Genomic DNA, 15,264 nt, shown 5'->3' with positions numbered 1-15,264 from the left:
CACTGGATGATCGAACGCCTCTGCAAAGCATTTGACAGGATTTAACCACCGCCCGCAGCGGCAGCAGCAGATGATGGGGCGCCTTCGCTAAGCAACTTTTGTCTCAGGGCTAGTCATAGTTAGCTTACGGTACGCATTCGCAGGCTGAGTGCGGGCCAGTTAAAGAATAATATGGAACTATATTCAACTTACCCTCCTCGAAGAGTCTTTGCTGGGAGCCCTTTGTCTGTACAATCTTTTCCAACTCTGTGAGGTTCGTCTCTAGACTCTTAATCTTGTCCTCGTAGAACTCAATTGCCTTTTTCGCAGTCTGCTCAGAGATAGGCCATCAGCTTTTAACCCAACCCTTAAAAAAGGGGACATAAGCTCACCTTCTCCACATAGAATCCCGTTCCAACATCCACAAGCACCTTCTCCCGGTCGGCCAGCTTGCCCTTGACATACAACGAGCTTGTCAAAGGCACCAAGATATCCTCCCTTCCATCGGTCCCCCTCTTCTCAGACCCAACAACACCCTCGTTAATCGACCGCACACAATCCCGAAACTTCGACTGCGCCGCGCGCAACTTCGCATGCGACGAGGTCAAGTGTTCCAATTCCGACGAAAGACGAGTCTGGAGCGCCCGCAGCTGCGGCACCGAAAGCGAGTTGATATTCACTACCCATCCATCCCATGATTAGCTGTCCACCCCCACCCGCCAGCCATATCAGAAAGGATTCGCCGTACCTGAGCCCGCAGGAGCCTCCGATGCGGGGGTATCTTGAGGGGCCATGTTGATGTATGCAAATGGCTCTTTTCCCGTTCCCCTTATATCGTGCCAGTCCGGGTTGGGTGTATAGGAGACTGTGGATTCTAGTTAGAAGAATGATACCGGTGCGAGGGATTGCGTTCTTTTCCTCGTTCGGTTGGTAGATATCGTTTTGGTTGTGATTTGGGATTGATTATGCCCGCCGCGAGAGCAGGTTGCCTTTTTGGGTATGGTGGGGTTTTTCTAGATTATGTAATTGTGTTGTCTGGTTTGGTATGTTGATTAGTCATGGTTGTGCTTTTTATGTCTGGGTTGGTGTATACATTAGATTATGAAGGGTTGGGATGGAGGGGTGAGTGCTTGATGTTTCTTCTTCTTTTTGTGGATTAGAGGGTGGTTTGAGTTTTGTTTTAGTTTGATTATTGATCTTCATTAGAAAGAAGATGCTATGTGGTTGGAATAGGTGTGTTGTGCTTGAATATATATTTATTCGATGTGCATACAAAGTGATGAGCCCATGATTACCGAGATAGAATTACTACAACCAAAAGTTTTTATACTCTCGTCCGTGCAGATTGACAGACACATATCCTATCTATGAGACGACAGAGCAAGACAATCAACATCGTATTCATAATTCATGCTAAAAGTGATAGCAAGCATAACTAGGTGACTAGCACACGACACAAATCGTTCAAGGCGAAGAAAGGAAACAATTCATCGTATTTGGGAGCGTATCGTCGTATTGTATGTCGCAAATTAAAAAAAAAAAACATCCTGAGTTGGTCCCCAACCCCCGTGGAAAAGCATAGCGTATGTTATTCGGCCCTCAATTCCTCCCATAATCGAGGCATGAGCAGACAGCCAGAATGAAGAAGAACGATCATTTGGACGTAAGACCGATCACGGGCTTCTTGTTTGTTTCTCCTAGTCTCGCTTCATATGCCTTCAGTGGATGAAGCCCCGCTCGTTGCCGGAACAAGCTCAACATAGGGAGGAACAGTTCCTGCCCCTCAAATTTATTTTTCTCGTCCTTCTTAACTGCATCAGGTGCCTTATAATGCTCCTCGATTTCTTCCCAGGTGAACCACTTCCATCCAAGACATTTATCTTTCTCCATGAGCTATGGAAAATTGGGTTGTTAGTGTAAACTCCAAGGGTATATGAGTGACCCAGCTTGAGACTTACCACAGGCTCTTTTTGGTCACCCTCAAGTTTGGCCGCAAAAAAGTTGGTAGTGTAGTGCTTATTCGCCTCCGGGAAGAAATCATTTGTAACAGTGAGGAATTCGAGGTCGGAGAATTCTAAGGCCGTCTCTTCTCTAACTTCACGCCCTGTGCACTCTTCGAAGTCTTCACCAAACTCCATTGAGCCTCCAGGGAGACCCCAGGTGTCTGAAAATATTAGTATGCTTGGTCAACGTATATAGGAGCTTAGAGGGAGGGGATCACGGAAATCTCAACGTGGGGAACTTGGGGAAGAGGGATGAAGAAGCATACTTTCACCATGGCTGCCCATTCGGCGTCCCAGCACGAATTGACCTTTGTCATTAAAGACGAAGACATTGACGCCGGTTCTGACGACTGGCAGGTTGTTAATAGTACTCATTGCGATTCGAAATGATAAGCAAAGACGATCGGTGAGTGTTTGGATAGAGTGTAGGAATGAAAGTCTTTTGGAAAGATGAAATGTGCAAGTACTGTGCTGTGTGATGGGAGCAACTGTGGAAACGAGAGAGGGATGGAGGGTTCTTTTATATCTTTTATATTGTATAGAACGTTGTAGTTCCCGGTGCAGGAGAACAAGTTCCAGCCTTCGTAGGCTGTGAATCCAGCCTGGAGGAGGTTACCTGGACCTGCGAGAGAACCAATCAGAGCATCACCACTGCCCCAATCGTGTGTACGACATCAGACCGGAAATAATCTTTCTTTTCATGATCGTCGACATGGATGACCCCACCATGAAAGAGCCTCGCTGTGCCAAGCCACACTGCTGACCGATCTCTTTCTGCAGCTGAATCCACTGGTGTCACGGTATACTTCGTTTCACAATGAGGTGGCTATATATAGTCAGGAGAGTACCCGGCTTGTTGTACATATAAAGAAGAATCCGACGAATGCAGCGCTGAATCCCTCATGGTGTTTTGAAGTTCCCGATCCCATGACATCTGGGAGGAATTCTCCAGACCATTTTCATTGTGAGGGCGGTGATACTGAGCGGTTAAATGAGACAAACACAGGAAACCCGTCAAGTTCAATGGCGGATTCCACGGAGTAAATCGTGGAGATCAGTAGGTTAGTGAGCAAACCAGGGTGTTTTCCATGAGACTAACCTGGGGGATTACGAGTTAAGAGGCTGAAAAGTGGCGAAAGCCTGGAACCTGCCGCCGCAGAGCCCTCGCCTTCTCCGGAATTAAAAGGTCCCAGCTGACCAGGTGCAAATTACCCAGATTAAACCCACTATCCCTAGGCGGCATGGCAATACGTCGCTGCCTTCTCTCGGTGGTTCATGATTTGATATCGGTTGGGGTGAACAAGAGAGGAATATTGTACAATTGATCTTCTGTAAAATACAATCCCAGAAACCCTCACTCTACAGACGCTCGAGTAAGGACCGAATAAATGTCGAGAGCTGCTCTAGCGGCACATTCTCCCGGAGGTCGTCCAGTTGACGGCACTGCACTTCTAATGTTTGCTCCTTCTTCCACCCTTTACCGACCACAACTATGATGGGGTAGCCGATCAGGTCGGCGTCTCCCAATTTCCACCCCATTTGCTTGTCTCGGTCGTCAAGAATGACATCGACTGGAGATGCTGGGTTGGAAGTAAGCGTGTCGTATACCTTCTCGGCTTCTTCCTCCAGGCCCTTCGCAGGAACCACAATAACCTCAAACGGAGCCACCGCGCGGGGCCAGTTGAGCCCCTTGGAGTCCGCTCGACTGTCAGCAACCGCCGTGATCATACGTGAAACACCGATTCCATGACAGCCCATTTGCATGGGCACGACCTGATTTTCCGAGCTGCCAGATGAGGATTGGTCCACCATGACAGAGGCTTGAAGAACTTCACTGTATCTTGTGCCAAGATGGAAGGTGTGGCCCAGTTCAATCGCGACCTGGGTCTTCACATGACCTTGAGCGCATTTGGCGCACTTGTCGCCGTCTTGAACCTTGACAAGGCTGAGGCCATTGTTTGTGCCAGGGAACCGATCCAGCATAGAGTAGTCAATGTCTTCCACCTTGCAGTTTGCTTGATCCAGCAAGTCGCTCAGCGGTGGGCGTTTGTACACTCGCACCTGCGAGTCATACAAGTCCACTACACGGTAAGGGCCGGATGCCTTCCTAGACTTCACTTCAGTTGCCCACTGTTCTAACGGGTTCTCTATGCTGAGGTCAAGATCGATTCCTGCAGCGTTGGCTACGGACTTGACAGCATGGGAGTTCACTTCTCTTTCCACTGGCTCCTGACCTTCGCCTTGCATGGAGAATTTCGGATACCATCCTCTCAGAAGCGTCCGTTTGTCCTGGGAAATGGACATCCAGAGACCTGTAGAAATGGTCGGTGCTGCTTCAGGTGATATATCTCCAGTGTCAAACCCTGCACTGGCCTGGGCGCTTTCATTGTCTCCAAATTCATGAATTTTCCCGTCTGCAAGCTCGTCATTATAGACAGTGTCGCAGCTAGTACAGCTGATGACCGTGTCTTCTCCTTTGGAGCTGGGCACGTGGAATTCGTGACTTAGGTTGCCGCCCATATTGCCGGAATCTGCAGCAGCAACCAGATAGGGTATCTTCAGGTCGTTGAATAGTCGTATATAAGCAGCTTTCACAGATGTATACGTCTTCAAAGCTTCTTCCACGGTGCAGTCGAACGTGTAGAGATCCTTCATGATGAATTCTCGCCCACGAAGTAGACCTTGTCTTGGTCTTGCTTCATCACGATACTTCCTCGCTACATCGTAAAATGTCAGCGGATAAACCGTCGATTGTTACATGCAAACTCACAGATTTGGTATACTCGTATAGGTAGATCTCTGTACGATTTGGCCAGACTGCCCACTAGAGTGGTAATTTCCTCCTCGTGAGTAGGAGCAAGAAGGTAGCGAGATTCTTTCCTGTCATGGAATCTGAATACCTAGCATACACTGTTAGAGGCCTTTAATTTGTAAGAGATCAGAGATATTACTGTACCTCTGAACCCTCCCCTAAGCGTCCTGATCTCTCCCAGAGTTCCTGGGAAGATATGGACGACAACGAAACTTTTGACGCTCCTAAAATCACATCAGAGAACTGGAATTCTAGTGCAAGACGCATAATGGGGCATACCAACTGAACGCATATGCTTGTCAATCAGACGCTCAAGCTTGTCTTGCACACGCAATCCTAGCGGTAACATATGGAATATGCCTGAATAAGCCTATACAGAGTAAGAATTGGCTATGTTATACAGGTGGAGTCTACTACCTGTCGGAGAAAGCCTCCCCGAACCAAGAGGTCATTCACGTCCTCTAGCCCGTTGTCAATTGCTGTCATTCAGGGTTAACTGCATCTAGAAATACCTTTTTCACCCTTGACATTCTTCTTTGAGATACCTCCCGTTGGAATCCAGAAGTTAGACACCCGAGTTCGGCCATCAGTCTGCCATTGTTAGTGAGTAAATCTTGTGGCAAGTAGGTGCGCAATGGCCTACATGGAAGCTGCATCTTGGAGCTCTATGGAATCGCAAGACTCCACAGTATGCTCTATATGCGCCGGAATAGCGGCCCGGGATCGGGCGAAAACCGGATATCATGAATTATAGAGTGTAGCGATTGGCAATCCTTCTAAGCCTTTATACAGGGAAATTTATTCAGAGCGGTAAACAGAAGGCAACTTTTATCTCCAATATCATGGATATGATTAGCTGGAGATCTAAATAAAAGGTCCGTATTGAAGGCTTTAGTTGGCCCGTGCACCGGGACGCCGACCAACGGTGAAACGGTTTCTCCGGCGGCCTCGAGCGTCCCCATAATTTTTTTGGGTTTTCGGGCGGCAGAAAAAAAAGTAGGATAAAACCATTCCGACGATACTGTATTTTGGCCAGGAAATTGTCCCATCATGGCCAAAGGAAAGGGGAAGCGCTCCTCTGGAGCGACTGCCGTTGCCCCAGAAGGGGGGGTTAATGACTCCAACGCTGGTGCGGATGCTGTCCCTCAGTTTGAGGAGAGTGCGTTTGCCGCTTGCGCCAGAAGATCGAACAGAGATTGAAAGACCAGAACACTGCTAAGCAAAAGCCAAAGAATAATAAGAAGGCTGCTTCCAACGATACCCCGAAAAAGAACAACGAAGCCACGTTTAAGCCCGACACAAAACGAACCGATACCGACAAGAATAACAAGGGCAAGAAGCGGGACCGCAATGGCGAGGTGATCGCAAGGGAGGACAAGAATGCCTCCGGAAAGGAGAAGTCGTCGAAACCCAAGGAAGCGGACCAGAGCGATGCTCTGCGACAGGAGATTTTGGCCCTGGGGGGTACCGAGGAAGACTATAACATGCTTGCGGGGGTTGATTCTGAGTCCGAAGTTGAAGATGCTAAGAACGCTTCCAAGGGTTCCGGTAGCAAGTCTGTGGAGGATGCACTAAGAAAGGAGTTGTCGGGTATTTTGGCTGCCGCTGGTCAAGTTGTTCCCGATGATATTGCCGACGACGAGGAAGACGAGGCGGGGCAGGAACTGGAGGAGGAGGAAGAGGAGGAAGGAGAAGACGACGACGAAGACATGGAGGATGACGAGGCCGATATTGACGCTGAAGATGATAATGAAAGTGAAGAGGAAGACCAAGAAAGCTCCGATGAGGATGTTCCTCCAACCCCAGTTGCTAAGGAGACTAAAAAAGAGAAGGCTAAGCCATCCGCGGAGCCTCCTCTCCCCAAGGAATACAGCAAACTTGTGAGTTTATCATGGCTTTGCTAGCAGATGCCATTCTAACCAGATAATAGGCTGTCCCACCTAGATCCGACTGGTTCATGACCGAACTTCCTTCGATCTCCGCGAAACAGGCGAACACCTTGCCCAAACACCTGATTGATCGTGTTCATAACTACGCCGTATCCCTGCTCGAGGAGGAATCCAACATGTATTCCGAAGCGCAGAAAACTCTGGCTTCCTCTTCTCACAAATTCTACACGACTATTATGTCCACCGGTACTCTTAGTGATAAGATTTCGGCGTTGACACTTGCTATACAGGAGTCGCCTGTGCACAACGCGAAATCTCTGGAAAACCTTATCGCTCTGGGAAAGAAGCGCAGTCGTGCTCAGGCGGTAGAAGTTTTGAGGACCCTTAAAGATATGTTTGCCCAGGGCACGTTACTTCCGAACGACCGTAGGCTCAGGTCTTTCGCGAACCAGCCATCGCTCATGGCTGCATTCCAAGGGGCAGGAAGCAAGTGGTCTGAAGGAAATGCCCTTCCAAATGGTCTTCAGAAGCGCCACCTTATCGTTTGGGCATTTGAGCACTTCCTGAAGGAACAGTATTTCGAGGTCCTCAAGATTTTGGAAGTATGGTGCAATGACGAGATTGAGTTCTCTCGTTCCCGGGCCGTGAGCTACGTTTACGAGCTGCTCAAGGAAAAACCTGAGCAGGAAACAAATCTTCTACGACTGTTGGTTAACAAACTTGGCGATACTGCCAAGAAGATCGCCTCTCGAGCTTCCTACCTTTTGCTACAACTCGAGCAAGCACACCCATTGATGAAGCCAACCATCATCAAGGCAGTCGAGGAGGTTCTTTTCCGTCCAGGTCAAAGCCAGCATGCCAAATATTACGCCATCATCACCCTGAACCAAACTGTCTTGAGTACGAAGGAGGAGCAAGTTGCGGCCCAACTCCTTGACATCTATTTCGCGCTCTTCGTTGCCTTCTTGAAGCCCACCAAGAAGAACAAGTACCAGTCGGGTAAAAAGCATGCCAAGGGCGCCAAGCTCAACAGAAAGGCCCAGAAGGCCCTGAAGGAGGAAGAGAAGGGTCAGGCTCAGCATGAGGAAATGCAAGAAAAGCTCACTTCTGGTGTTTTGACCGGTGTGAATCGGGCGTATCCCTTCACCAGCTCTGACTCGGAACGGTATGTAGTTTCTCTTCAAATCCCTAGGGCGGTTATAGCTAATCCATGCACAGACTTTCCAAGCACGTCGATACCTTGTTCCGCATCACTCATTCGTCCAACTTCAACACCAGCATTCAAGCCCTTATGTTGATCCAGCAACTGACATCTTCCCACCAAATTGCGGCTGATCGTTTCTACCGGACATTATACGAATCTCTTCTGGACCCACGGTTGGCCACGTCTTCAAAACAGGCACTCTATCTTAACCTATTGTTCAAGGCTTTGAAGAGCGACGTGAACGCTCGACGTGTCAAGGCCTTCGTGAAGCGTATTATACAGGTGCTTGGCCTGCATCAGCCGGCCTTCATCTGTGGCGTCATGTATTTGATTAGGGAATTAGAGAAGACGTTCTCTAGTCTTAATTCCTTGTACGATCAGCCCGAGGACAATGAGAGTGATGATGAAGAGGTGTTCAGGGATGTTCCTGATGAGGATGATGAAACGCAAGAACAGCCTGAAGCCCAGCCAAAGAAGCCATCAAACCGTTACGACCCTCGCAAGCGAGACCCGGAGCACAGTAATGCTGATAGGACATGTCTCTGGGAACTGGTGAGTACATCCCTTTTGCTATATCATTCTTTATACGTTATATACTGATACTGTGTTTGATAGCTGCCTTATTTGTCACATTTCCATCCGTCCGTTTCGGTCAATGCGGCTCAGCTGTTAGAACACAAGACTATGAGCGGAAAGCCGGATATGACGATACACACATTGATGCACTTCCTCGACCGCTTTGTATACAAGACGCCGAAGGCCTCTGCCGCTACGCGGGGTGCTTCTATCATGCAGCCCCTTGCCGGCAGTGACGCGCAAGACCGGTTGGTGTCCGGTATTAAACAGAGTCAGGAAGTTCCGCTTAACTCCGAGGCCTTCTGGAAGAAGAAGTCCGACGAGGTGGCCGCGGAGGATGTCTTCTTCCACGAGTACTTCAACCGTGTCGACAAGGACAAGGATAAGAGCCGCAAGAAGGCCAAGGATCCCGTCGAACATGCTGAAGAGGATCGCGAGCTCAGCGATGCCGAGTCGGAGATCTGGAAGGCACTGGTGGACTCGAAGCCCGAAGTGGAAGGAGCTGATAGCGACGATGATCTTGACTTGGATGACCTCGAGTCTGCCTATGATCAAGATGAGGACGAGGAGGAACAGAGTGGAGACGAGGGAGTCATCTTCAACGACGAGTCTGACGTGGACATGGACGACTTCGAGGAGGAGGCTTCCGAGAAGCCAGCTACCAAGTCCAAGGCCAAGAAGACCGAAGATACATTCGACGAGGATGATGACTTCGACATGGACGTTTCTGACGACGAAGCCTTCCTCGACAGCGACGAGGACCTACCCTCGGACGTGGAACTCGGCGGCGGAGTGGAGCTCCCGAAGGAGGACGACAAGTCGGATCAGAAGAAGAAGAAACGCAAGCTCAAGCATCTGCCGACCTTCGCCTCGGCGGACGACTATGCGGCCCTGCTGGCCGGGGAGGACGAGGGCATGTAAGGGGGAGATTGTACAGCTGTGGAGCAACGCGATGTTCATACTACAGATACCACAAAAAGTCTATTTCAAGGCCTTTTCTTCAACATAAGTCTATCCTACTGGGAGCGTAGAGACCCGCGATCGTAGCAACCCATGCTCTGCACAAGAAATAAACAAGCAAGGTACACCATGGCATGTTCCAGACCATTCCCATCCGGAAATAGACTCCCAAATCAGGTGATATGATATACATTAGTACGTCCCTGAACAACTGAAACCAACCAGCAAGTAGACTCCAGGCCCTAATAAGTTAGACAGGTACCTGACCAAGCTGAGGGTGCTGCAACAGAACGCCAAAACAAAACCCCCTTGGAAAGAACCTAGCAGGAGACCAAATCTAGAACCCGAGCGCCACATGGTTCTCGAACATGGGTCGCCTCTATTACATCATCGTGGCATGAAATTGCGACTGAGAGCTTCTTTGCTGACATGAATAAATGAGCTTATTCACGGAGATAAATACGATTGAGTCCAAATCTGCTCACAGTGAGATTATGCTGGCGGGTCACGCCATTCGCTCTACGCAAAGTAAGCATCCCAAGGCTTCCAGAAGGGCAGTGATTGACTGCGCCCGTGGGGATCACGCCATCTGCTAGTGCATAACGTGCTCAAGCTTAAGCCAACACGAGAAAAGCAATAATCATCGACCGTCAAGGTTGGTCGTATACAGAAAAGGGGAGCTGGTGCGAAATTTAATACTAGTATCGGTCCGTTGTGTAACTGGCCTAGCCTACTGTGTATGTAAGGTGCAACTCCAATGTCTTGAGTAGGTTTGGGGGAGCGGTTCAGATCGGTCGAGGTGCCCGAAATTCGCGCAAACAGAGAAAAGCATAAACATTAAAGAACGCATTCCATATTGCCTACAGTTCAAGCTGGGTGTAAGCGAAGGGGTTGATAAATAAAATACACAAACAGAATAATAGAAATAGAAATAGAAATAAAAAAGAGATTCGAATGAAATCAATGTATTCTGTTTCGCAAGTACTATAGTCCGGCAAAGGCAATGGCTGTTACTGGATAAGCACGGGACAACGTCTTCGGTTGAGGCCAAGAACCAAGTGGGGCGCATCCGCTATGAAGGTCAAGAAAAGTTCAGTTTACGGATGCGGGGCTCTCAACTGGTTCGGATGGGCTCCGCCATCAGCGCCTTCCGCGGTAATGATTGGCAGCGGGGGGGCTCGTGGGTTGCATCGGGAGTTGGTCCAATGCTAATTCCAGAAGTGGAGGCATGGTTGTCCATGATTTCCTGACTGCATGTAAGTAGTAGTAATTAAATCTCCTGTGTAGTTGCCTCTGCATACACAGTATACTGTAAAAGACTCTGGTGATCGTTGCCCGGTAAAGTCTTTCCCAGCTAGTAGTCTGTAGTTCTCTCAGATCTACGGCAACACCCTGGTTGGACTCCCGTGACCCGTGGTCGGGAAGCTTGAGTTACTTTGGCAGTTTTAACTCGGTACCTCGAGAGCATAATCTTACCCAGGAGCGATTCCTGCCCTAACAAGTAAGAAACGGGACGCGCAAAGAGCCGACTCTCAGCGTACCGTCGATGGTCCACACTGCCATGAGCACGTCATGGGGTTGAGGCATCCAAGTTGACTTGATCTTCGGTATCGCCGTCCGACTCATTGCGTCGATGGTCATTCCACCGGATCCACTGCGGTGGACGCTAAGCCCAGAGAAGCTTAAGCTGGATTTCTGGAAACGGACTTGCCCTGCGCCTTTATCAGCCGCTGAGGTCAATGCAAGATCGAAATCAATTAAAACAGAAAAAAAAGAGGAAAGGATCGTAGAAATTAATGTGAATTTAAAAAAAATGTTAATCGAATAGGAATCATGATAAGGTTCATCTAATTTCTTACTCGCTGGTTTACTCTTTGTTTCTTTTTCTTTTTCGTTTTTTTTTTTTTTACTTCGCCTCTTCCATCTGACAACCATCACAGTGGTTGTTCTTCTTCCCTTCTCTCTCCCGCCTCTTAGTGTCTTGGGACGATTGCTTGGACGCCTCCAAGCTCTCTTGGTTCGCTTTGCCCAGCATTTGCCATACGCATTCGACGCTAATTAGCCGAATAGATTTTTCTTTCTATTCCCTTTCACCTTCGTTCATTTTTGCCTAGAAAGGTTTACAGATTCCTTCTGGTATAAATCGGTTTCCGTCCCTAAGGTAAGTGGTTTTGGTCCCACCTGGCTGGCGGTGTCCTGTCACACATCCATCCGCTCCTCTGGGCGACTATTGACCTGCGATTATCTAGATCTTCTGTCTGAATCTTCAACGTGAGGAGCAGTACATGCATCCAAAGGCCTCCATTTCTACCTCTACAACCCACTCCACCACTTCCCTGCAACGGCGGTCTGTCCGCTCAAAATGTCTGCGCCCCATACATCCAAGGCCCTTGACGGGCGTGGGGACGAAGACCGTCAGTCCTTTGCCTCGGACGGAGCGGATTCTCCCGATAAAATGAAGGATCTCGAGAATCAGCGTCAGCCCGGAGTGCAGTCCGATTCGGACACAGATGATGTTGGAAGACAAATCGAAATGGAGGCGGGTAACTCCATCAAATACCGGACATGTAGTTGGCAAAAGGTGCGTTCGCATGTGGAACAGGGTATCTTCGTGGCTTGGTGCTGATCAGGATGGACGAACAGACGGCCGCGTTGCTCTTTTCCGAATACATCTGCCTGGCTATTATGTCATTTCCCTGGTCTTATTCCGTTCTCGGGTTAGTTCCGGGTTTGATTCTGACCGCGGTTATTGCTGGGATTGTGCTGTACACTTCCCTGATTATCTGGTACGTGAATGCGACTCTGCATTCCGTGAAGCCAAGATTAACAGTTGTCTTAGGAAATTCTGTCTGCGCCACCCCCACGTTCGCGATGTGTGTGATATCGGCCAGCATCTCTTCTGGGACTCGAAGATTGCCTGGTATCTGACCGCAGTGATGTTCTTGTTGAACAATACCTTTATTCAGGTAACTTCGCCCAATATCATCTCAAGACCCAGGATCGGGTGAGCCCTAATACTGTTCTAGGGTTTGCATTGCTTGGTCGGTGCTGAGTGGCTCAATACGATCTCTTCTCATGGGACGTGTACTATCGTCTTTTCCTTGATTACGGCCATTGTCTCGTTCGTCTGCTCACTGCCGAGAACATTCAGCACGCTGTCCAAGATTGCCACTTTCTCCGCGTTGTTCACGTTCATCTCGGTGATGTTGGCCGTTATCTTCACAGCTATTGAAGATCACCCTGCGGGCTACACTCCCGCCAAGGGCGATCCAATTGTCACCGCAGTCCCCGTGGCCGGGACCACGTTCGTCTCGGGCGTCAACGCTTTTCTGAACATCAGCTACACGTTCATTGGCCAGATCACACTTCCGAGTTTCATCGCCGAAATGAAGGAGCCGAAAGACTTCTGGAAATCTGTTACGGCGGTCACTGTTGCGGAAATCATCGTGTTCAGCTTGGTGGGCTCGATCGTGTATGCTTACACTGGCAACCAGTATATGACAGCCCCGGCGTTTGGCTCTATCAGCAATGAGGTGTACAAGAAGATATCCTTTTCGTTCATGGTCCCGACCTTGATCTTCCTGGGAGTCTTGTACGCCTCGGTATCGGCCCGTTTCCTCTTCTTCCGTCTGTTCGAGGGAACGCACCACAAGGGTAATCATACTGTCGTCGGATGGGCTGCCTGGGCTGGAATCCTAGCTGTTCTGTGGATTGGGGCATTTATCATTGCCGAGGTGATCCCGTTCTTTTCCGATCTGCTTTCGATCATGAGCGCACTGTTTGATTCATTCTTCGGGTTCATCTTCTGGGGTGTTGCCTACCTCCGGATGCGACGTGAGGACTACGGACCGGATTTCTACAAGAATCGGGGATTCCGGGGCTGGATTGGCATGATCGTCAATGTCGGCTTAATTTTCGTCGGCCTATTCTTCTTAGGGCCTGGAACCTATGTAAGTTCGACCTTCTCCGCCATGCTATCCATTGGTCATGACTAACGATCTCTGCAGGCTGCTGTTGATAGCGTAGTCCTGAACTATCAAGCTGGAACTGTGGGTAGTCCTTTCTCCTGCGCTAATAACGGATTGTAATGAGTTTACGTTGTTTGATCTAAATTTCCATTCTTTGCGGGGCTGATCACAAATGTGTGTCTTCCGACGTGTACGACCCTGGAGGTTTTTAAGAAACCGTGGGAGGATTTCTCTTATTTTTATCATTCGGGTTCGCAGCACTCTCTGTATGGCTGACTACCTATTCGTGTTATTATGGTAATGAAAGATATCATCACTGTAGCGATGAAGCAAAGTCTCTCGCCGACAGATGGCATGGTATGCGCTGAGGTTGTCTGCATGCTGAAGGCGACATAACACTCGCCAGTGGTACACGGTAGAAGATACCCTTACCACGCGTTGGGCAGAAGATTCCAATTTGGCCTATTAATTCTCACAATCGTCGTAGATGCTTTATCTTGCGTAAATCGAGCAAGTAATCCGCCGAACGGAGCGGAGACGACTTACCCGCGGACTTTGCCCTATCGGCATGTGACTTTCCCGCTATCGTTCATACTCCGCAATAATTCTATCCTGTCGCCCTCTGTTCACGAACTTCCTTCTGTAAATAATCACATCGAATCGTTTCAAAATCTCATCATGTCAGCTGTAAGACCTTTGCGACGAGGTATCAACCTCCTGGGATCGAAATCGCTTTCCCAGCCCGTTTCTATCGCCGCCAATGGCTCTACTCTCCTTCCGCGGCAGTTGACAGCTCCGCTCCACCGCGGTCTCCGCACTCCGACTGCTGCACGCCCACTCCTCCGTGTCAGCTCTGTTTCTTCCTCTAATGGTGGTGTGCGATTTGCTTCGTCCGCGGCTCCCTCGGGGCCGCTGAGACAGACTCAGCTCTATGACCTACATCTCGCCCGGGGTGCCAAGATGGTGCCCTTTGCGGGGTTTGACATGCCGCTGCAGTACTCCGATCTCAGCCATGTTGAAAGCCACAAATGGACCAGAGAAAAGGCAAGCTTGTTCGATGTGAGCCATATGTACGTACACACCCATGAATACCCCTGTATACATAAAATGAAAGACTAACGCCAATTCCAGGGTTCAGCACGAACTCAGTGGACCCGGCGCAATCGAGCTCCTGATGAAGATCACACCATCTTCCCTCGACAAGCTCGGCCACAACCAGTCCACCCTCTCTTGTTTGCTCGAAGAAGGCACCGGCGGTATCATTGATGATACTGTCATCACCCGTCGTACTGACGAAACCTTCTACTTCGTCACCAACGCTGGCCGGCGTGACGAGGATCTCGCCTTCCTGGAGGCCGAGATCTCCGCCTACAAGCAAGCCCACGGCGCCGACAGCCTCAAATGGTCCATCCTCGAAGACCGCGCCCTGGTCGCCCTCCAGGGCCCCCTCGCAGCTGAGGTCCTCCAATCCTACGTCCACGGTTCCGGCCCCGAAACAGACCTCAGCACCCTCTACTTCGGCAACTGCCGCGAACTCTACCTCACCCTCCCCGACGGCTCGCGCACCCCGCACCCTCTCCTCATCTCCCGTACCGGCTACACCGGCGAGGACGGCTTCGAAATCTCCATCCCCACAGCCGGCTCCCCCTCCCTGCCCGTGCAAGTCACCGAGCTCCTCCTCACAAACGCAGAGCAGGTCCGCCTCGCCGGCCTCGCAGCCCGTGACTCCCTCCGTCTGGAAGCCGGCATGTGTCTCTACGGCCACGACATCTCCACCGCCCAGACTCCCCCCGGCGCATCCCTGGGCTGGGTTGTCGGTAAGGACCGCCGCGACCCCGCAACCGCCACCTTCAACGGCGCCTCCGCCATCCTC

The 15,264-nt window shown here is 50.0% G+C and overlaps 6 protein-coding genes across 6 annotated transcripts; 3 read left to right on the top strand and 3 right to left on the bottom strand.

The window, feature by feature from the left end:
* Positions 1-41: 41 nt before the first annotated feature.
* On the bottom strand, positions 42-773 carry ANOM_008281 (prefoldin subunit 5; the record flags this gene model as incomplete). Its single annotated transcript, XM_015553537.1, has 4 exons — positions 42-109; positions 193-310; positions 372-658; positions 728-773. The coding sequence occupies 4 exons, from the start codon at positions 771-773 to the stop codon at positions 42-44; spliced, it is 519 nt and encodes a 172-aa protein (XP_015403092.1).
* Positions 774-1,632: 859 nt separating this feature from the next.
* ANOM_008280 (nucleotide triphosphate diphosphatase NUDT15) lies at positions 1,633-2,357 on the bottom strand (the record flags this gene model as incomplete). The annotated part of the gene is made up of 3 exons (XM_015553536.1): positions 1,633-1,872; positions 1,938-2,143; positions 2,249-2,357. The coding sequence occupies 3 exons, from the start codon at positions 2,355-2,357 to the stop codon at positions 1,633-1,635; spliced, it is 555 nt and encodes a 184-aa protein (XP_015403093.1).
* Positions 2,358-3,341: 984 nt separating this feature from the next.
* ANOM_008279 (putative proline--tRNA ligase AIM10) lies at positions 3,342-5,539 on the bottom strand (the record flags this gene model as incomplete). The annotated part of the gene is made up of 7 exons (XM_015553535.1): positions 3,342-4,699; positions 4,753-4,882; positions 4,939-5,018; positions 5,074-5,164; positions 5,212-5,255; positions 5,307-5,385; positions 5,438-5,539. The coding sequence occupies 7 exons, from the start codon at positions 5,537-5,539 to the stop codon at positions 3,342-3,344; spliced, it is 1,884 nt and encodes a 627-aa protein (XP_015403090.1).
* A 305-nt stretch (positions 5,540-5,844) lies between these two features.
* ANOM_008278 (RNA-binding ribosome biosynthesis protein MAK21) lies at positions 5,845-9,384 on the top strand (the record flags this gene model as incomplete). Its single annotated transcript, XM_015553534.1, has 5 exons — positions 5,845-5,953; positions 5,998-6,674; positions 6,725-7,848; positions 7,902-8,439; positions 8,503-9,384. The coding sequence occupies 5 exons, from the start codon at positions 5,845-5,847 to the stop codon at positions 9,382-9,384; spliced, it is 3,330 nt and encodes a 1,109-aa protein (XP_015403089.1).
* Positions 9,385-11,785: 2,401 nt separating this feature from the next.
* Positions 11,786-13,511, top strand: ANOM_008277 (putative neutral amino acid permease; the record flags this gene model as incomplete). Its single annotated transcript, XM_015553533.1, has 5 exons — positions 11,786-12,004; positions 12,067-12,209; positions 12,263-12,389; positions 12,450-13,373; positions 13,431-13,511. 5 exons carry the CDS (start codon positions 11,786-11,788, stop codon positions 13,509-13,511), a joined length of 1,494 nt encoding a protein of 497 aa, XP_015403098.1.
* A 519-nt stretch (positions 13,512-14,030) lies between these two features.
* On the top strand, positions 14,031-15,264 carry ANOM_008276 (glycine decarboxylase subunit T; the record flags this gene model as incomplete). Its single annotated transcript, XM_015553532.1, has 2 exons — positions 14,031-14,461; positions 14,523-15,264. Coding segments are annotated over exons 1-2 (1,134 nt in total), but the record flags the coding sequence as incomplete, so codon positions are not given.

The sequence above is a fragment of the Aspergillus nomiae genome, assembly GCF_001204775.2.
Source record: "Aspergillus nomiae NRRL 13137 chromosome Unknown contig00370, whole genome shotgun sequence".
In the NCBI taxonomy this organism is placed as follows: Eukaryota; Fungi; Ascomycota; class Eurotiomycetes; order Eurotiales; family Aspergillaceae; genus Aspergillus; species Aspergillus nomiae.
Note: the sequence above shows the minus strand (reverse complement) of the source record. Positions and strands in the feature narration are given on the sequence as shown.